Raw genomic sequence first — 20,832 nt, 5'->3', positions numbered from 1 at the left:
CTGTATGCTACTTGAAAGTTGGAAACTGTAGATTAATAATATTAAGTACAATGATTTTTTAAAGAACAGAGGCGATAATTACAAAAATACTTAAATTACATTTTATAAAGTATTTGTCTTTAAACATCAGTTTCAGTTGAACTCCATTATTAAGGCTTCCTGGGAAAATCAAGTTTACTTTATGTTTATAAATTTGATTACAGTCTGTAATGTGTTTTGATTTTATTAAAAACAATTATTCAATAGATTGTCAATGGGCATTTATTTCTGTTTGCCTTCTCCTAATCTAAAATATGTAGCAGGCTTTGAGAAACATCTGGAACATTTATATGGACGGAATGCTTCAACATTTTTCAGTTACTCCCAGTTATCTTCTTCCCTTTAAAAAACAAAGACGAGAGGGGATTGGGCACATGGAGAAAAATAAATAAAGAAATACTGATAATTGTGAAATGAATAAAATGCAGAAAAAACAACAGATATGACTTTCCTATATGCCAGAAAGGAAAAGAGGCATGGGAAAGCATGAAAGTACAATGCAATATTATAGACAATCTAAAAATGTTGTTTGCTCATTCTGTGGATAACTTAGCATCTCTTCCCCTCTGTTACTCAACACAGTGTAGACCTTTCGAGATAAACACCACAATAATTGTATCGAAAAGAGGTTTAAGCATGATGGAAATGATTTTTGCACATTTACTTATGTAAAGCTATAATAATATTGGAGAAAATTCACACTTTTTATAAATACACTCATTTTGTTATGCTGCATCAGAAGTATTTTTGAAGAACTTTTCAAGTCAAATTTATTTGACAGATTTTCATTCTAAATGAATGTTTTGGTAATTATTGGTCACTGTTGCTTCAAGCGTACAAAGAAAGTGTATAATGATTCAGAGTATTTATCTAAAAATTCACACACAATATTATGGATAATACAGCAGACATAAAAAACTATGTTTATGCCAGCATTAAAGTCTCAGCACGATAGCCTAGAAGAATGATTTGTAACAAAGGGGATTTACAATGTAAACAGCAGACATATTAATTAAGAAACTGTAAAGGCAACAAAATGTAGTATAAGTTTGTGAATGAAACTGAAATCATCAGAAAAATCACAGGTAACATCATTTTATAAGATAAATCTCAGATGAATAAAAAGAACTACACAATTATGGAACAGCAAAAGGTATACATATGGTAAGGAATATTCTAGTAGAATATGTGTGTGTGTGTGTGTGTGTGTGTGTGTGTGTGTGTGTGTGTGTGTGTGTGTGTGTGTGTGGAAAGCTTTCATTGTCTTTTGTGTATCCCTGTTGGTAAATCAACACTTCTGCTATTCAGTAAAAATATCAGAAAACTACAAAAAAATTTTTAAATATTGTGTGACAGTAATAAGTGAGTGTAACTTGGAAATAGTTGTTATACAGTGTGAGCTGTTTTACTCTTTGTGTGAATATAAAACTGTTTTACATACATGAATGTTAAAATAGCTTAAGAGTCAAACAAATTAAATGGAGAAGTAAAACAGTATAAACATCATCAGACACATTCTAAATTATATTTACTTGTTAAGGAAATTTCCTGATATGTTTCTCTGTAGAAGAAGAATCTGTGTTGAGGCAGAAATCTGGATTTTTTTTCTGTTCTGTCATTGCTCTACTTGTTAATTTATACAATAATGTTTCACTGATTGACAAAATGACTACAATCTTAAACTGTGTCAACTAGTATCCTATATTTCACAGGTATTCTCTACCAATATATGTATGATAGCACCACTGGGGAAAAAAGATAACTATACTACAGTTGGTCACAAGATGAATCTTTCTTTCTGTAGCAATATATGCAGAAAGAAATTTTCTTGAGAGATTAAAACTGCACATAATGTCGAGGTTCAAACTCAGAAGTTTGGGTTGTGAGTTATGTGTTCTAACACCAGCTGAGTTAGTGAGACAAAGTCTCAAAGAGTGATGTATAACTTCAAAGATAATATTAAAAGGCCTATCAACTGTAGAAGATAAGACAGGACGTTTGCTTGGCTTTGCTGCATCATACTGCCATCCGGCCTCTCATTCTGCAGTTGCATTTACACTGACATAACCAATTTAAAAGGTATGCTTGACTATACCTTGACCTAGGACCTCTGGAATTAATTATCGCAATTCTGTATCTAGCTTCTGGATACATTTTTTGAATCAGTTTGGAACTCATGGCTTCAATTCCTTTTCTTCTACATTGCCGTATTCTATACACAAGTTGTTGCTAATTTTTGACCACGAAATCCAGAGAATCACTTTAACCTCTCACCAAGCTCAATTTAAGAACACACTTAACTCCAGTTCAAATGATTACTTCTGGAACTAGTATTACATCCTGACTCAGTAATTACTCTCCATACACTTATAACACATTTTTTTCTTTCTGGCACTGAAATAGAAATGAAATGAAATGAGCGTATCGTATTTTTGGCTGGGAGACCCCATCCGGAAGAGTTCGGCCACCAAGTGCAAGTCTTACTGCAGTTGATGCCACATTGGGCAACTTGCATATCAGTGATAAGGATGAAATGATGATGAGTACAACACAACACCCAGTCCACGAGCAGAGAAAATCTCCAACCCAGCCGGGAATCGAACCCAGGCCCACTGGCACGGGGAGCAAGCATGTTACCACCCAGTTAAGCAGGTGGACATGTTGTTTACTTACGATGATGATGATGATGATGATGATGATGATGATGATGATGATGAGGCCCCATACTCTGAGGAGCGTAGGGGACGATGTGGGAGACCCGCACCGCCATACTAGGCAAGGTCCTAGCAGAGGTGATTTGCCATTGCCTTCCTCCGACCATCACAGGAATGAATGATTATGATGAAGATGACACAACAACACCCAGTCATCTCGAGGCAGGAATAATCCCTGACCCTACCAGGAATTGAACCCGGGACTCCATGCGCAGGAAGCGAGAACGCTACCGCAAGACCACAAGCTGTGAATGCATTAGAAAAATAATTACTTTCTATCTTAGCAGACTACGTACTAGTATTTCAGTCCATTCGGTCCTCCAACAGCTAACAATTGTCTGTCACTTTGCCACTGAACTTGTATCTATCAACATCCCACATGTATTCCTTATGACATTCATATCATTGAGAAGTAAATGTGGCTCAAACCATCACAAATATCTTATTAATCAGAATATTTATATAATGCTTACTTTTATTTCTCTATTTTTCTTTCTTTTTCCTTTCTCTATAATACTTTATTGACAGTAAAATGTTGTAATGTCTTATCGTTTGCCTATTTAGAATAAAACTAGCAATTAGTAAAGCAACTATATGTTTTACTGAAAGCTGCAAGTCACACAGATATTTCTTTGCTGCATTGAAATCTAACAATATCCACATTAATTCACATACATTGAATTAAAGGTACCAAATTCCCTTTATTAACTAAAAGATAAGTGACTTTAATCTTAACATAGTTTTGTTCCTTCACATTCTTTCAAGGAAATGTTAACTCAGCCTCAGGGGACACTGGGAGACTACTAAAGAGATAGCTGCTGAACATGTTCAAATATCAAAGAGTGCAGAGGACTGATCTTGAAAGCCGGAGACCTCATTTCCAGAAGATTGGTGTGCAGTTTTAGCATGTTACTAAAGTTTGTTCAGCCCATATTCTATTGGGAGAGAGACACTCCTCTGATGTATCGGATGCTATTTCTGCCTTCACTATTGTTTCTTCTTACTATACCTTGTATTAATCATTCAACCTGTGATGCAAGCCTACAGATGGAAAATTTGGATGGCATAAAACATACACAAGACACGCAAACAAAAAGTTTATTTTGGATCTAGCAATAAATTTTATGTTGAAATTAGTGAGAGACAGTTGGTATGATGACTACAACAGGATGACACAATTACCTAATATTGGTCCCTTTCACACCAATTACAGTAAAAACAGTGAACTGTGATAAGTAAAATGATCGTCTACAGTGTATGTTTCATTATTCAAATGAGTGAAGAGGCCCATTCCGAAACAGACAATAAGAAACAATTTTTTTTCTTTGACATTTACTTGTCATAACTTCTGCTGCTTTAAATGTGGACATACTCTGTTCCTCATACTCTCACTTTCCTGTCAATGAATAGAGCTGTATGTTTGTTTCTTTTTTACTGACTTCAGTTAACATTATATATTTAGATTGTCTCTATTTCTCAAACCATCAATTTGTGACCAGCTTATTCCTGTAAATTCCCAGCTTCACATAGGCACATCTACGATGATGTGAGACTAATATCTCCAGGAGAAAGTATAAACCATATAATTTTGTTTATCCATAGGCTTTAGGTTCTTGCTGAGATCTGCCAGTATTGTATTTCATCCATAACTTGTCAATATTTTCAGTAAACTTTGAGATCAGAAACTTAAAATATATCGACAATTATTTGCAGCAGTTGAAAATTCTACACGAACACACTATTTATGAATACTAATGATGAATTCACAATTTTTAAAACAGAATTCATTTCTCCATAACAGCTGCACAAAAAAGATGAAATATTCAAATAATAAAACAGAATGAAACAATCTTTGATCAGCATGGATTCAGACTAGAAATTCTAGGGAATGGATGCACTGGAAAATTGACCTTAACATCACTGTTGGATACCCTGCTTTCCAGACTTGTTTTGAAGATATGCATATTTTATACCGGGAAATATATACCAAAGCACCAAAGAATCTGATATAGGAATGTGTATTCAAATACAGAAATATGTAAACAGGCAGAATAAGGCACTGCAGTCAGCAATGCCTATATAAGACAGCAAATGTCTGGCACAGTTGTTAGATTGGTAACTGTTGCTACAATGTCAGGTTATCAAGATTTAAGTGAATTTTAATGTGCTGTTATAGTTGGCACATGAGCAATGGGACACAGAATCTCTGATGTAGTGATGAAGTAGGGATTTTCCTCTTCGACCATGTCATGAGAGTACCGTGGATAACAGGAATCCGGTAAAACATCAAATCTCCAAAATTGCTGTGCCTAGAAAAAGATCATGCAAGAATGGGACCGACGTTGACTGAAGAGATTCGTTCAACATGACACAAGTGCAACTCTTCTGCAAACTGCTGCAGATTTCAATGCTGGATCATCAACAAGTGTCAGCATGTGAACCATTCAACAAAACATCATCAATATGGGTTTTTGGAGCTGGAGGTCCACTCGTGTACCCCTGATGACAGCACAATACAAAGCTTTATTCTCCGCCTGGGCCTGTCAACACTGACACTGGACTGTTGATGACTCAAAACATGTTGCCTGGTCGAACAAGTCTCGTTTCAAATTGTATCGAACTGATGGAGACAAACCTCATGAATCCATGGACCCTGCATGTCAGCAGGTGACTATTCAAGCTGATAGAGGCTCTGCAATGATGTGTTGCGTGTGCAGTTGGAGTGATATGGGACCCTGATACGTCTAGATATGACTCTGACAGGTGACACGCACGTAAGCATCCTGCCTGATCACCTGCATTCATTCATGTGCATTGTGAATCACAACAGACTTGGGACAATGCAACAGCCCACACGTACTGAATCGCTACAGAGTGACTCCAGGAACACTCTCCCGAGTTTAAACACTTCCACTGGCCACCAAACTCTCCAGACATGAACATTATTATCATATCCAGGATGCCTTGCAACATGCTGTTCAGAAGAGATTCCCCCCCCCCCCCCCCCCCCCGTCATACTCTTAAAGATTTATGGATAGCCCTGCCGTATTCACGGTGTCAATTCCCTCCAGCTCTATTTCAAACACTAGCTGAGTCCATGTCACATTGTGTTGCAGCACTTCTGCATGCTCACAGGGGTCTTACACAATATTAGGCAGGTGTACTAGTTTTTTTAACTCTTCAGAGTACTATGTTGCTTTAAAATCACAAAGATACAGAATGTGATGTAACTGGATGGATAAAAATCTAACCTCCAACTGGCGGTGCAAGAAATACACAGAAGTTAGAAGTTAAGGAAATGTACAAGCTTTTGGAGCCAGTAGCCTTTTCTTCTGTCAGAAGAAGAAGGAAGAGCACTGAAGGAAAAGAACTGGCAAGGTTTAAGAAATGGGGAAAATTATGGGAAAGCAGCCCAGAACACATATCAGAGGAGACTTATCAGACGGGATTAGAAGGAATGGCTGACAGTTGGGGACTGCACTGGCCAAGGTTTGAAAATCTGGGAGCTTAAAGGTGGAAGAAAGGCTATTAAGTAAGCTAGAGAGTACTGACAAAACAAAGAGTTAGTAACATTGGAAAGCTAAGTGCACAATACATGGAAGCCATATGAGGTGGGAGAGGGGGAGGAGAGAGGGGAATAGTGGCTGAAAAACAGAAAATGCTAAGACTGAAAAAACCAAACAATGAAAAATAAGACTGAAGAAATTAACATAAATTGAGGCCACATGAGTGGCAAGAACCAAACACATGTTGCAGTGACAGTCCCCACCTGTGTAGTTCTGAGATACTGGTGTCGAGAGTAGAATGCAGATGACAAGTGTGGTGAAACAGGCACTGTGGTCAGGACTGTCATATTGTAGAGCATGAATATTGTGTGTTGCCTGTATACACCCTCTGGTGGTAGTCATACCAATGTAGAAGGTTGGATACTGTTTACATAACAGCTGGTACACGATATGTCATTTCACACATGGCTCTCTCTTTTATAGTCCATGTTTTGACAGTTACAGGGCTGGTATAAGTGATGGTAGGAGGGTGCATAGGCAAGCAGGGATCGTCACAGCAGTAGGAGTCATACTGCGGGGATTGGGTTCAAATGGCTCTCAGCACTATGGGACTTAACTTCTGAGGTCACCAGTCCCCTAGAACTTAGAACTACTTAAACCTAACTAACCTAAGGACATCACACACATTCATGCCCAAGGCAGGATTCGAACCTGCAACTGTAGTGGTCGCGCAGTTCCAGACTGTAGCGCCTAGAACCACTCGGCCACCTGGGCCAGTGGGGATTGGGAGAGGAGGAGTTAAAATGAAGAAAAGCTATTCTAGGTGTGGTGGGCAAAATTTCAGACAGAAGGGACCTCATTTCAGAGTATGATTAACGAAGTCATAACCTTGTAGAAGTAGCTGATTAACACATTCAAGATGAATATAGTGCTGAGTGACAAGAGGTCTAAACTTTTTTTCTTTTTTTCTTTTTCCATGATTGTATGTGATGGCCCAGGAAATCTGCTTTTGAACTAGGCTGGCTGGGTAGTTACATTCAGTGAAGGCTGAGGTGACAATGATGGGAGTAGTGCTGTAAAGAGTCTGCTTCTGAACATTTGCCTTGAACATCAAAGCTGTATGGGAAGGAACATTTGACATGGAAAGGATAGCAAGTGTTAAAATGTAAGTACTGTTGAAATGTGAAGGACACCTTCAGTGAGGGTGATGTCAACATCAAGGAACATGGCACAAGTTTCAGAATAGGACCATGTGAAATTTAATTGGAAAACTGTATTTAGAGACACCAAGAATTTTAACAGACCAGTCCCACCATGAATCCATACAGCAAAGATATCATCAATGTATCAAAAGCCGAGGACTAATGGATCCCACGTAAGCCCTGTCCAAGATATGGAAAGGATGTTAGCACTTACGTTCAGGAGGCAAAATTTTGGTACCAATGTCAGACGTATTGAAGAGTGAAGAAAATATTCCTAGCTTTCAGACCCACTTGTTCCTTCCTCAGTAGAAAAAAGAGGTAGGTTGGGAAAGATTAGAAAGGTGGTGGTCACCCTTTGTTTTCCCTCTTATCCGGGGGATTGATTGACCTGTCCTTCCTTTATAACCTCTCCTAACCAATTTCTCTTTCCTTTCTGATAAATAAATTAATAGTTCTGAAAGCTAAGAATAGTTTCCTGAATTGAATTTTCCAACTGATACAATGTATTGTATTTGTTTATTGATGATACTATTTGTTTGAAATATTATTTGTCCTTACAGCTCTTTTAAACTTAACTATCCTCTAGAACAGGTGTTGGTAACTAATTTTAGGTGGGTTTCAGATATGGCCCCAGGGTCCACATACTTTTGAAAATTTGTATCGAGGTCACAAAAGAAAAGCAACTCATATTTGGTACTAATATTTTTTTAATTCTCACTCACAAAATAATATGAAAATAATAGGTAGGAATAACCATACCAAAAATCAATGGGAGAAATTTGTATTTGCGGTCTTGAGCCAGTTTTTTTAAGTTAGGTTCACATGGAGAGTAGATTATGCAAAGAGCATCTTTCAGGTGGATGAATGTTAATCTTGAGAGGTACTGGTTCTCAAAAAAACTCATTTTTAAAAAATGAACTAAATAAATGGTTGTAGCTCCATCATAAGCTGCAGGACAAAGTATCTTTCTTATTTCTTGACAGTGACTAGTTTCGGACTCCTATGTCCATTTCCAAACCATCTGTACCGTAAGTGTGACAATACCTGGGAAAATCTTTGTACAAAAACTGCCTCTGCAGTTATGATCATGGCAACACTATGGCTGGTTCAACAGTAAATAGACAACATACGACAGACAAGTTTCACAAACGTATGTGGAGCCAAACATAACAGCCAGGTAAATGGTTAATTTTTTGCAATTCCCTTATTTTTCTGGGAAATGTTTACTCCAAAATTCTTTGCTGGATGCAGTTCTATACATCTGCAAGAAAATCTCTTCCTTCAAATCCAGTATTTCCATTTGGAGGACAGGTTTTGAATAGCAGAACAACTTTGCAGCCACGTCGGTCCATTTTGCTTCTAGAGAAATTTCAAAACGCAATTTTAAGAATCATGACAACTTCTCTGTCTTGGCGAGATGTTGGGGTCTCGCTGCAAATTCCTTTGTAACATCTGACATCAAATTTGAAAATGCTGTAATATCTGTTTCATAATTATTTTTATATTCAAGAATTGTTGGAACATGAACATACTCAGGAATTGTATTTCTTTTTCAAAAATTTCCAGGTTGTGACAGAAAGAGGACATGCTTTGTTTTAGACCACATATTAATTTCCCAATTCCATGTAGCTCCATACTGAGCGCATTTGAACATTTGAGAATGTCTTTCAGCAAAGCTATAGATAGAATATCACATTAGTCTGCTAAGAACTCCAGAAACATCCTAGCTTCTTGTCTACAAAAGAAGTTGCTTCTTCTCTTGTTTGCAAAAAATGCTCAATCACTTGACTTTTATTTTGCCTGTGAACATTGTTGTGCTGCACTGAGTCAGAATGCGATGAATCACACTCAGATAGAAACTGTTTGTTCTGTTCATGCCAAAGAGCAGAATGAGTTCTCATAAAATTAATCAGCTTGATCAAGTTATCCATTACTTATATCAGAGTGGTACCAAGTTTTCCACAAAGAGCTGCGTGGTGAATTATGTGCTGATAAGATAAGATTAATTGATGAATGGAGAAAACATAAAAATGCAGTAAATGCAGCAGGCAAAAAGGAATACAAACGTCTCAAAAATGAGATCGACAGGAAGTCCAAATGGTTAAGTAGGGACGGCTAGAGGACAAATGTAAGACTGCAGAGGCATATATCACTAGGGGTAAGATAGATACTGCCTACAGGAAAATTAAAGAGACCTTTGGAGAAAAGAGAACCACTTGTATGAATATCAAGGGCTCAGATGGAAAACCAGTTGTAAGCAAAGAAGGGAAAGCAAAAAGGTGGAAAGAGTATATAGAGGGTCTATACAGGAGCGATGTGCTTGAAGCCAATACTACGGAAACGGAAGAGAATGTAGATGAAGATGAAATGGAAGATATGATACTGCGTGAAGAGTTTGACAGAGCACTGAAAGACCTAAGTCAAAACAAGGCCCCGGGAGTAGACAACATTCCATTAGAACTACCATCTGGTGAGCAAGATGTATGAGACAGGCGAAATACCCTCAGACTTCAAGAAGAATATAATAATTCCATTTCCAAAGAAAGCAGGTGTTGACAGATGTGAAAATTACCGAACTATCAGTTTAATAAGTCACGGCTGCAAAGTACTAACAAGAATTCTTTACATACAAATGAAAAAACTGATAGAAGGCAACCTCGGGGAAGATCAGTTTGGATTCCGTAGAAATGTTGGAACGTGTGACGCAATACTGACCCTACGACTTATCTTAGAAGATAGATTAAGGATTTCTAGCATTTGTAGACTTAGAGAAAGCTTTTGACAATGTTGACTGCAATACTCTCTTACAAATTCTGAAGGTGGCATGGACAAAATATGGGGAGCGAAAGGCTATTTATAATTTGTACAGAAACCAGATAGCAGTTATAAGAGTCGAGGGCCATGGAAGGGAAGCAGTGGTTGGGAAGGGAGTGAGACAGGGTTGTAGCCTCTCCCCAATGTTATTCAATCTGTATATTGAGCAAGCAGCAAAGGAAACAAAAGAAAAATTTGGAGTAGGAATTAAAATCCATGGAGAAGAAATAAAAACTTTGAGGTTCGCCGATGACATTGTAATCCTGTCAGAGAGAGCAAAGGACCAGGAAGAGCAGTTGAATGGAATGGACAGTGTCTTTAAAGGAGGATATAAGATGAACATCGACAAAAGCAAAATGAAAATAATGAAATGTAGTCGAGTTAACTCAGGTGATGCTGAGGGAATTAGATTAGGAAATGAGACACTTAAAGTAGTAAATGAGTTTTACTATTTGGGGAGCAAAATAACTGATGATGGTCGAAGTAGAGAGGATATAAAATGTAGACTGGCAATGGCAAGGAAAGCGTTTCTGAAGAAGAGAAATTTGTTAACATCCAGTATTGATTTAAGTGTCAGGAAGTCATTTCTGAAAGTATTTGTATGGAGTGTAGTCATGTATGGAAGTGAAACATGGACGACAAATAGTTTGGACAAGAAGAGAATAGAAGCTTTCGAAATGTGGTGTTACAGAAGAATGCTGAAGATTAGATGGGTAAATCACATAACTAATGAGGAGGTACTGAATAGAATTGGGGAGAAGAGGAGTTTGTGGCACAACTTGACTAGAAGAAGGGATCAGTTGGTAGGACATGTTCTGAGGCATCAAGGGATCACCAATTTAGTATTGGAGGGCAGTGAGGAGGGTAAAAATTGTAGAGGGAGACCAAGAGATGAATGCACTAAGCAGATTCAGAAGTATGTAGGTTGCAGTAGGTACTGGGAGATGAAGAAGCTTGCACAGGATAGAGTAGCATGGAGAGCTGCATCAAACCAGCCTCTGGACTGAAGACCATAACAACAACACAAGATATAGCCCTGCATTCTTAGCCTTGATTCCCTTTACTAGCCCCTTTTCTCTGCCGGCCATCCCTGGGTCTCCTTCGGTTGTCAGACATCATTTTATCATAACTAATGGTTGATTTTTTTCATACAGTAATCAAAAGTCTTGAATACCATATTTACTCGAATCTAAGCCGCACCTGAAAAATGAGACTCGAAATAAAGGAAAAAAAAATTCCCGAATCTAAGCCGCACCGGGCATTTGAGACTTGAAATTCAAGGGGAGAGTAAAGTTTTAGGTCGCACCTCCAAATCGAAACAAAGCTGGTCCATTGTAATATGAGACACAATTTAGGTCGAATGAATGACGATACAGCTACAGTAGTTTGGTTCGAGTCGTAAGCTTAGCAGTTAAGCTTTGCCAGGTAGCCATTGCTATGCGTCAGTCGCTCCGTCCCTATTTATACGGGTACCCTTCCTTTTTCACGTGCTTCGTCTGGTTTGAATCGATTGCTTATTTTGCTTTGATCTGATAAGTGCTGTTTTCTTTGTTATAGGTGTTCCTGTCACTCTAAGCTGAAAATGCATTACTGTACTGTGTCACGCATTGTTTGTTGCCTTCTGATAGTGCATGTTTACGGCCTGTCGCCACTTGCGGCATGGCATGCTTTTGTGCGCGCTACCGCCGCTTACAATTAAAAAAAAAAGAGAGAGTAATCGTCTCATTAGCGAAACAATGGCAAGAGACTGCTATTTGTTGTTACTTACACTGCTGCTTTCTTCGATAATGATCAACAAGAACCAAATAATAGACTGCGTATGATAGAACATGTTCTGAACGAGAGTTAGGCGAAAATGTTTCTCCGTTTGAAAATCTTTGCGGCCGCTTCTTTAGTACATCAAATTCTGCACAGAAATTAGAGTCATCTTAGAATTAAAAATCTAGTCAGTTGCCTTGCTTCATTTCTGACCTTATGGTGAAGAGAATACTGCATGTGATTCACATTTCATCAGGTTCCTATTAGCAACCATCTCTTCTCAGAGGTAGGAAAAAATTCAGAAAGTAGAGTTGGCCATATTGACAAACATCCCAAACAGTCTTGCATGTCGGATTTTCATAGTACATTGAAATTCTGCTACATTCGAAGATGAACAATATGGAATTTGTATTTACGTCGTTGGATAATATATGAAAATGCAGTGGTCGAAACTCGGGGCGGAGAAAAAAGGCTCGTCTTCCACCTTTTTTTTTTTTTTTTTTTTTTTTTTTTTTTTTTTTTTTTTTTTTTATGACACGGAGGTTTTGGTGCCAGTATTTATCTTTGTGCCTACAAAGCATGCCTGTGTACCGCTACATATATTCGACAGCAGAAGTTAGTTGTGGCGGCAGCCACCAACATTTTTCAGAACTTCCACTTGCTTTGCACTCAATTCTAAGCCGCAGGCGGCTTTTTGGATTACAAAAACCGGAAATAAAGTGCGGCTTAGATTCGAGTAAATACGGTAAGTCTTCTCCACAAGTCTTGTTTTTACATGGCAATATTGATAGCAATTATCTACTACATGATTTGCTTTCAGTATCCAAAAATCACATGACAGTGGACATTTGTAATTCATTAAAAATGTCATATGATCCATCAAGAGCTGTGGTGTTGCAGGGCATCTTCTGTAGAAGTTCGAGCAAACTGCTTTTACTGTCAGCAGTAAAAATTTTGGATGCTTGTTGCTGACAATGAATACCATGAATTGTGGCAACAATGTCCTTTTTCTCTTCAAAAAGTGATGCAGCCACTTCCAATGTATCTTTTCGTCTATCTCAGAGTCAGGAAATGGCTTGTGCTGTTTATTAAGCACCCAACATGCACACAACACTTTTTTGGCAGATTTTGCTTGCCCACTCATAGGACAATTTTGTAAGGCTGGGCATTATTTTGATGAGCTTCACTATCCAGAGGAAAACTTTTATGGAACTGTTGATGAAATGTTTGGTAGTGTCGCTTTAAATTGGCATGTTAGTGATAGTTTTGTTGCATATGAGGTAAACTCGAACAGCTCCAGGCCCACCACTCAGCATAAAAAAATTATGTTCATTCCACAAACTTTAGGATACATATCAATGCAAGGAAACATCATAAGCTTCTTGTTACTACAAGACAAATTAATGACAGCTCTGTAAGAGGTCGCAACAACTCTTCACAAAGTGACGATAAAATTTATCTATTTTATTTAGATTTGTTCTTTATAAAAATACTGTTGCCCAGCACAAACCGCATACTGACACAACGTAAAGGAGCTGCTTCCATGTCACAGGTCACCATCACCATGAACACCCGCCCAAAAGATAAAACCGTCACTTCACTTCAAAATTTCATAAAGTGGTGTCAAGCTTTCATTCGAATTACAGACACAAAATTTTTGTTAAAATGAATATGCTTGCTCCAATTAAAAGAGGCTTTGTAGGTTGCCAGAGTCAGAGATCAACTTATAAAATCTCTTATTTCATTAAATAAAATGCTCATGTTGTCTTCAGGCGTGCAGAGCTTTTGTGTGGATCAACACAAAATGCTGTGCAGGCCAGCCAACTTGCTCCCCTCTGCTTCCACTCTGCAGCATGCCCTCCTTCATTATGCAGCATAGTGATTCTGTATTTAATCTACTAACTAACCATCAACAACTTAAATTGAGTCACTCAATTACTTTTAAAACACTATTAAAAGTAGTAAAGGTGGCACCCAAACATATTGTTGTCTACAGAAATATAACTTTTTAAATAATTTTCTTGTATCAAAAAGAATCATCCGGTCTATAAAAATCATAACCATAATGTTATTTGAAATATGTACATGAACAATGTACTGTTGGAAAGAGCAAACTCTCAAGTTTTACATGGTTCCCGTTAGGTAGCTGCAGAGTGCACCCACTTCAGTTCTAGTAAAAATGGTGGCAAGACAACAGAAAGAGTTTTGTGTTCTACATTTTGTGCAGTGTGGGTCAGTAATAACTGTTCAGCTTGACTTTTGTATTAGGTATGGTGTGGATCCTCTCACAGCACAGAGCTTTAGATGATGGCATGAACAATTCCAAGAAACAGGTTGTTTTTGTAAAGGCAAATTGCCGCGCAGTTCCTGAGTGTCTGATACATACGTTGAATGTATCCATCGTAGTTTCACAAGGAGTCCACAGCAATCCGTTCAGTGTGCAGCTCGACAGCTCAACATGCCCCCAATGTCCGTCTGGCGTGTTTTGTGTCGACATTTACACATGAAAGCATACAAAATTCAGATACTACAAGCTCTCTGTGAATGTGACAAACAACAATGTGTGGAGTTCTGTAATTTCGTTCTTGGCAAGATGGAAGATGATAGTTTTCTTCCACACTTAGTGTTTAATGATGAGGAAACATTCCATTTAAACAGAAAGGTGGACTGTCATAATGTGAGAATATGGGGTATGGAACAACCACATAGAGTTGTACAACAGGAGAGGGACTTCCCAAAATTTAATGTGTTTTGTGCAGTTTCATGGGAAAAGGTGAATGGTCCATTTTTTTTTTTTCTCCGAGAACATTGTTACAGGAAGCACATGTCTCGATACGCCTGAGAACTTTCTTTTCCCACAGTTGGAGACTGATTTGAAGTACTTCATTTACAAACAGGATGGGACACTGTCACACTGGGATCTGGAAGTGTGGGAATTTTTAAATCAAAGGATTACTGAATAATGGATCGGTCACGCTGGACCAAGGGATTCAGTCATACATTACTGGCCTATAACGTCACTGGACCTGACTGTATGTGGTTATTTCTTCTGGGGGTTTATAAAAGACTCTGCTTATGTGCCTCTATTACCAACAACAATGAATGAACTGAGGCATCGCATAACAGCAGCTGTGGAAGTTGTGACTCAAGACATACTCGCTGCAATTTGGGAACAAATCGAATGCCACATTGACATATGATTCATTGTAAAAGTTTATTTAGTTTCAAAAATATAGACATGCCAAATTGAATTATTCTCTTTGATACACACTGTACTTTCAAAATATTGTTGGCTGTTCCATTTCTGACCTTCTGCAGTCCAGATCTGAACTGTGGTCTGCCAGTTGCCGACTGTTGCTCTAGAATTATTATTATTATTATTATTATGCAGCTATTGATTGTTAAATACAGCATATTGCAGGGTAGTTTACCTTCCCTTATCATTCTTGTTTTATGCAACCTTCTGATTTCATTACAATTACATCTAACATCAGGTCCTAATGTATAAACAAGATGTGTTGATCTCTTGGAAAATATGAAAACAAGTATTACAGTATTAGCATACCAATTAATTCAATGCTGAATATCCATATGAGCCCATAAGATGTATCTTACAAGAATTTGTGCACACAGAGAGCAGGAACAAGTCACATATTCGTTGAAAACATCCTCTTCACTGCCAAACCTCTCTTAGATCAGTTGGGCAGTACATACTCAGTATTCAGAGGGTGAGCATGGCAAGTTTGGGTCCTTAGCTTGAACTCACAAAAGTAGAGGATATGGTACGCAATGATGATAACGTGTCCTACTTTATCTCTGCTGCAAGCCTATGGCACAACATAAGCAGCTATTATGTGGACCATATAAACAAAATAGTGGGAAAAAAGTCCAGTTACCTGATCTTGAACTTTTGCAGTCTATCATTATCGATTTAGTGTTCTATTTCAGTCAGTAGAATGTCCAGGATGGAATAACAGCACCAAGGAAAGGATAGATTGCTACTCAGCACATAGAGGAAGCATTGAGTCACAGAAAAGCATGAAGAAAAGGAATACTAGAAATAGTTGAGCTTTTGGGCAAAGTCCTTCTTCAGAAACAGAACTTTTTCACATTTACACAACAACTAAAACATACATGGCCACCAACTTGGGGCACTAAGGTCTGACTTAAGCCTTAATGCCCTGAGACAGTGGTCAGGTGTGTGTGAAATATTGTTGTGTGGAAGTTCTACTTCTGAAGAAGGACTTCACCTGAAAGCTCAAATATTTCTAGTACTTCTTTTCCTTTGCCTGTCCACGACCCGACACCTCTTCTATCTGCTGAGAAGCAATGTATCCTTTCCATTAAGTGTTCTGTTTCTTCCTTCTATTTTTCTTATTTCCTGTAGAAATTATTTTTAGGTTCCAAGTGTTTGCATCTATCATTTTTGCATTCAATGAAACTATTTTACTAAACAGGTGTTAACTGTAAAGTAGTCATGGGCAGATTTCTTGTTTTTACATATAGTGTGGGCACAATAAAATTGGCACAAAAAATTTTTTTACAATAATGCTGATGAGGGATTGACCCTTGGTAATGAAGACCAAAGTAGATGCTGGAAATGGCTACCACTGATGCCCACACAGTGCTGTGCTCCATTTATCAAATTGTTAGACACACCTAGGAGTTCTGTCTGAAGGACAGCAGCAATAGCATTTTCTGTGTTCTGCTGTAGCTCTTCCACTGTGCGAGGATTAATGCACTATACCTAACCCTTCATTCTGCCCCACAGGTGCACATGCATATGCTCCATGATAATCTTTTGACACAACAATCTCTTAATTCCTACTTGAAATGGCAATGAAATTTCTGGGTTTACTTCAGTTAAGCAATATTTTCTGGTGTTTGAACACTTTTTGGATAGTTAGAACCTGTTTCACACCATTCTTCCACTACTTTTTACATTGTAGACTTTGCTGAAGGTTTTGCCAAAACACTTTGAGTCTTAAACTGTTCTGTAAACAGTTCTGCACAGGTTTTCCATGAATTGTGATTTGCACAATACCTGAGAATGAATATAAGCTGTTCCATCATGAGCACCATTTTGTGTTCCACTCAAACTGGTCACTAAACACGTCTGGTCCTCTCACTCACTCAAATGTAATGACACAACAAAATACTTGGGACAGTAAATGCAGGTGAAACACATGCACAAACGTGTGACAGTAGCTGACTGGTGAACCAAAATCATAGTTTCCAGCATTTTCTGTGATGGGCAGTCCTCCTTTTCATTAATAAGCGTGAGCTCCTTTTTTTTTTTAGCAGTCTCCTTTGCTCGGCAAACCCTACTGCTGGGCAACCGATTCTGTGTCATTTAAACATACAAACTTTTAAAATTTGTGAATGCTGTAGTACTTTCTTAAATGGATTGTTAACCCTAAATTAATATCTTTACAGTGAGTAATTAAACAAATCCATTCAGTTTTTCAGTAAAACACACCCACTTAAATAAAAGACAAGAAGCAAATAGAACTTAAATTGAAAGAGAGTTTTATAAATTAAAAAAAAAAATGTATTTATATACTAAAAGATAGACATAAACTGGAACCAGTTTGATCCATGCCAATGAAGTGAAGAACAAAACTGATACATCAAATATTACACCACAAGAAACAGATAGAGGGATACAATAGACATGTACATCAACTCTAATGCTATCAGCAGTGAGGAGGATAGTGTTGCTCAGTAAATGCTGCCAGCTACAGCAGAGACAGAGTGTTTTTTTTCTATGCAGTACATAAATAGTTTTACTATATTTCCTGTTCTAGTTTTTAATGTCACATCCATTATATCTGTGAAGTGATAAAACTACATCTCTCTGCTAACACACACATTTTCTAGCAGACAGGAAATCTGTTAGTCATCTTTTGCCCATCTGAAAGAGACTGTTCAAAACAGATAGAAGCGTTCTAATATCACACAATACTGTCATTAAAAACATAAAGCTGTTGCCATAGTATGTGCACAGAATACACAGAAACAGCACTGATATCAACACACCAACAAAACATAGTAATAGAAGTTTTTGTGCAGATGAAAGCTTGTAAAGAAGTGAAGTTAAAGCACATCTAAATCTTTCTGGACAACTGCTTACCTTTGCTACTTGTTTGGTTAGTTGCAAGAGAGAGCTGTTTGTGGACAGTGTGTTTTGGAGTATCAGATGCCTCTTGGACTGTCTCCAGCACTGCTGTCTCTTGATGCTGCAGCCTGGATTCAGAGTTGTTGATCAGGTCCTCAATCTCTGTGTCTTCAAGGTCAACAGCTTTCTGAAGTACTAGTGAATATCGCTTCTCTTCTGCATGTTTGTTTAAAGAATCTTGCATGCTCATTGAATGATATTTCTCAGTTGTTGGCTTTGGAGAGATAGCAGGAATGTTTACAGAGTGTCTATTAGTGATACATGGAGAATTTTTAATTTCTTTAGTGATGACACTTTTCTCCTGATTTTCTGCATCTTTGGACGTTCTTGAATCACTGACATCTGAAGGCAGGCTTGCTGAACATTCAGTTGTTAGAGGTTGCTTCTTTTCTGGAATGCTTATAATCGTTTCACGAACACTGGATGGATTTCTTTTTTCAGCTGCATGCCTTGTCATAACTTCTCGTACCATTTGCTCCAGTCGCATGTTTTGTTCATTGTCAGTCTTTTCTCGTGCCTGTCTTTTCTTCCTTACAATAGATCTAATGCGTTCAAAACTTCTCACCAGTTTTGACTCTTCTCCAACTTCCTATAAAATTAAGAATAACCTTAACTTTAGCAGGAATAGAGAAACTGAAATGCTGCATTTATTGGACACTATTAATGCTATTTAAGAAGCCTTAGCAAGACCCATAATTGTTTTTAAGTGCCATATAAACAGTGTGTCCTAGCAGTTATTAAAACTTCAAATCATAAAAAATGTGGTTTGCTTTCTCTTGTCACAGAAACTTGAAAAGCAAGTGATAGTACCTGTATCATTCACAGTTTGAGAGATTAAAAAGTTATGAAAATGTTAAGACGTGTATACAAAGAGTTTTTCATAATTCTGATCAGAAAAGAGAACATTTAAGGATATGGAATGAGTTGAGAAAAGAAACACTTATTGAGATATGTCATTTATGAAATATTGCATCTTTGTCTGCAGACAATTACCAGTAAAAGAAAATGTGTTACAGCTATCACTAAAAGTATTGATGTAATAACAATTAAAATGTACATAATTTTTGTAACAGCAGTTAGCACATAAAACAAACCTCTCTCTCCCTGGGGCAGGAGGAGATAGCTCTTCCTCCCTCATGTCGTTCAGTGACAAGAATTATGTGGCAGACTCCATGTCAAACATCTAAAGAAGTTGAAATTACACTAGCTTTTGAGCTCTTTTTCTGTCTCTAGTAGAAGTACTACACACATTCATACACACAACCATACAGACACCCAAGTGCCCACACAGCAGCAAACCAATCTCCTCACAAGGTTACAGAAGGATTTGAACTGTCATTTTCCTGAAGACAAGTCCAGTGTGCTGACCACTGCTGCACCATATTGCTTGATAGCTGTCTGTCAAGATGAAGTATCACTGCTCCACAGTAATGTGTCTGCATAGGAAACAGCCACATTTACAGCTTCTTTGGGCTATCAATATTGCCTATCCTTGTATTCCAATGAGATGATACAAAGTGACTTCTTCCTCTTTCCTCAGATGAAGAAACCATTGCATGGCAGGCATTTTCCGGAATGACACCAAGGTAACTTTCAAGGTGGAACCTTTCCTGAACATCCAAAATACAGAAAACTACAAGAAACGTCCCCATGAAATCATTCCTCATGACAGAAATGTGTTGCATTGAAGGGTGAATATGAACGGAAGGGCTGATATCTTCATCAGGTTTCATGATTGTAGCTTGAATTTTTCAAAGTGATGATTAAAACTTTTTAACAACCCCTTGTACACATTGGTGTTTCAATTTTTATCAGCATCTACAATAACAGTGTGTCTCTAATTCTTGTTCTCCAACCTTCTCTATTCTTTCATAGCTACAATAGCATGTCAAAAGGATGCAAGAAGAAAGGCTTCCAAAATGTACTGTTAACAGGTGTGATAATATTCCAAAGAAATGTATGCCATGCTCATAACTTGGCACCAAGCATATCCTTCACAGATGTGTCTGTTGCGTTCAGTTTGTTTTCAAGTCCTCTGAGTGAAGTGGCATAGCCATCACTCAGTTCTCAAAGACAATGAATGATTTCAGGAGTCTGACTGGAAAGAATAATTACAGACTTATGCAAATGAGGAATATATCATACTAGAGTTATATTATATAACTATATGCCTTCTTCCTTTAAATACCTAACATCAAATATGTTTAAGGTAAGGTTGAAAGAGTTCTTGCTTGAGCACTGCTCCTACTCTGTCTCTGAGTTTCTGGAACATCATAATTAGTAAATATCATTTACCAAATGTTAATAATTATGTATTATGTCATTTCAAACTATAATTTACTTTATATTAATCATGTACTCTCCTCACTAACTATCAAATGTAGAAACAATGTAGTAGGTCAATTTATGTTGTTATGTATTTTGATTGTGTTGGTGTTGTAGCCACAATGACCACTGTAACTGTAAATTAATAATGTTTACACTTGTCCTATATCGTGTGTCCAAACAATATACTAAAAAATGTAACAATATTATGAAAAGGAGAGTTGCTACTCACCATATAGTGGAGCTGCTGTACCACAGATAGGCACTACAAAAAGACTGTCACAGATAGGCTTTTG

General features: G+C 37.7%; 1 protein-coding gene across 1 annotated transcript in view; it reads right to left on the bottom strand.

Moving 5' to 3' along the window:
• LOC126191195 (sodium channel protein 60E-like) overlaps positions 1–20,832 on the bottom strand; it is a 339,817-nt gene that overhangs the window by 134,640 nt on the left and 184,345 nt on the right. The window contains exons 16-17 of the mRNA XM_049931990.1: positions 20,571–20,598; positions 18,167–18,796 (exon numbers count right to left, since the gene is read on the bottom strand). Coding sequence (XP_049787947.1) covers positions 18,167–18,796; positions 20,571–20,598 — 658 coding nt within the window. The remainder of the gene's footprint in view (positions 1–18,166; positions 18,797–20,570; positions 20,599–20,832) is intronic.

Source organism: Schistocerca cancellata, chromosome 6 (assembly GCF_023864275.1).
Source record: "Schistocerca cancellata isolate TAMUIC-IGC-003103 chromosome 6, iqSchCanc2.1, whole genome shotgun sequence".
Taxonomy (NCBI): Eukaryota; Metazoa; Arthropoda; class Insecta; order Orthoptera; family Acrididae; genus Schistocerca; species Schistocerca cancellata.
This window is presented reverse-complemented; position numbering and strand designations above follow the sequence as displayed.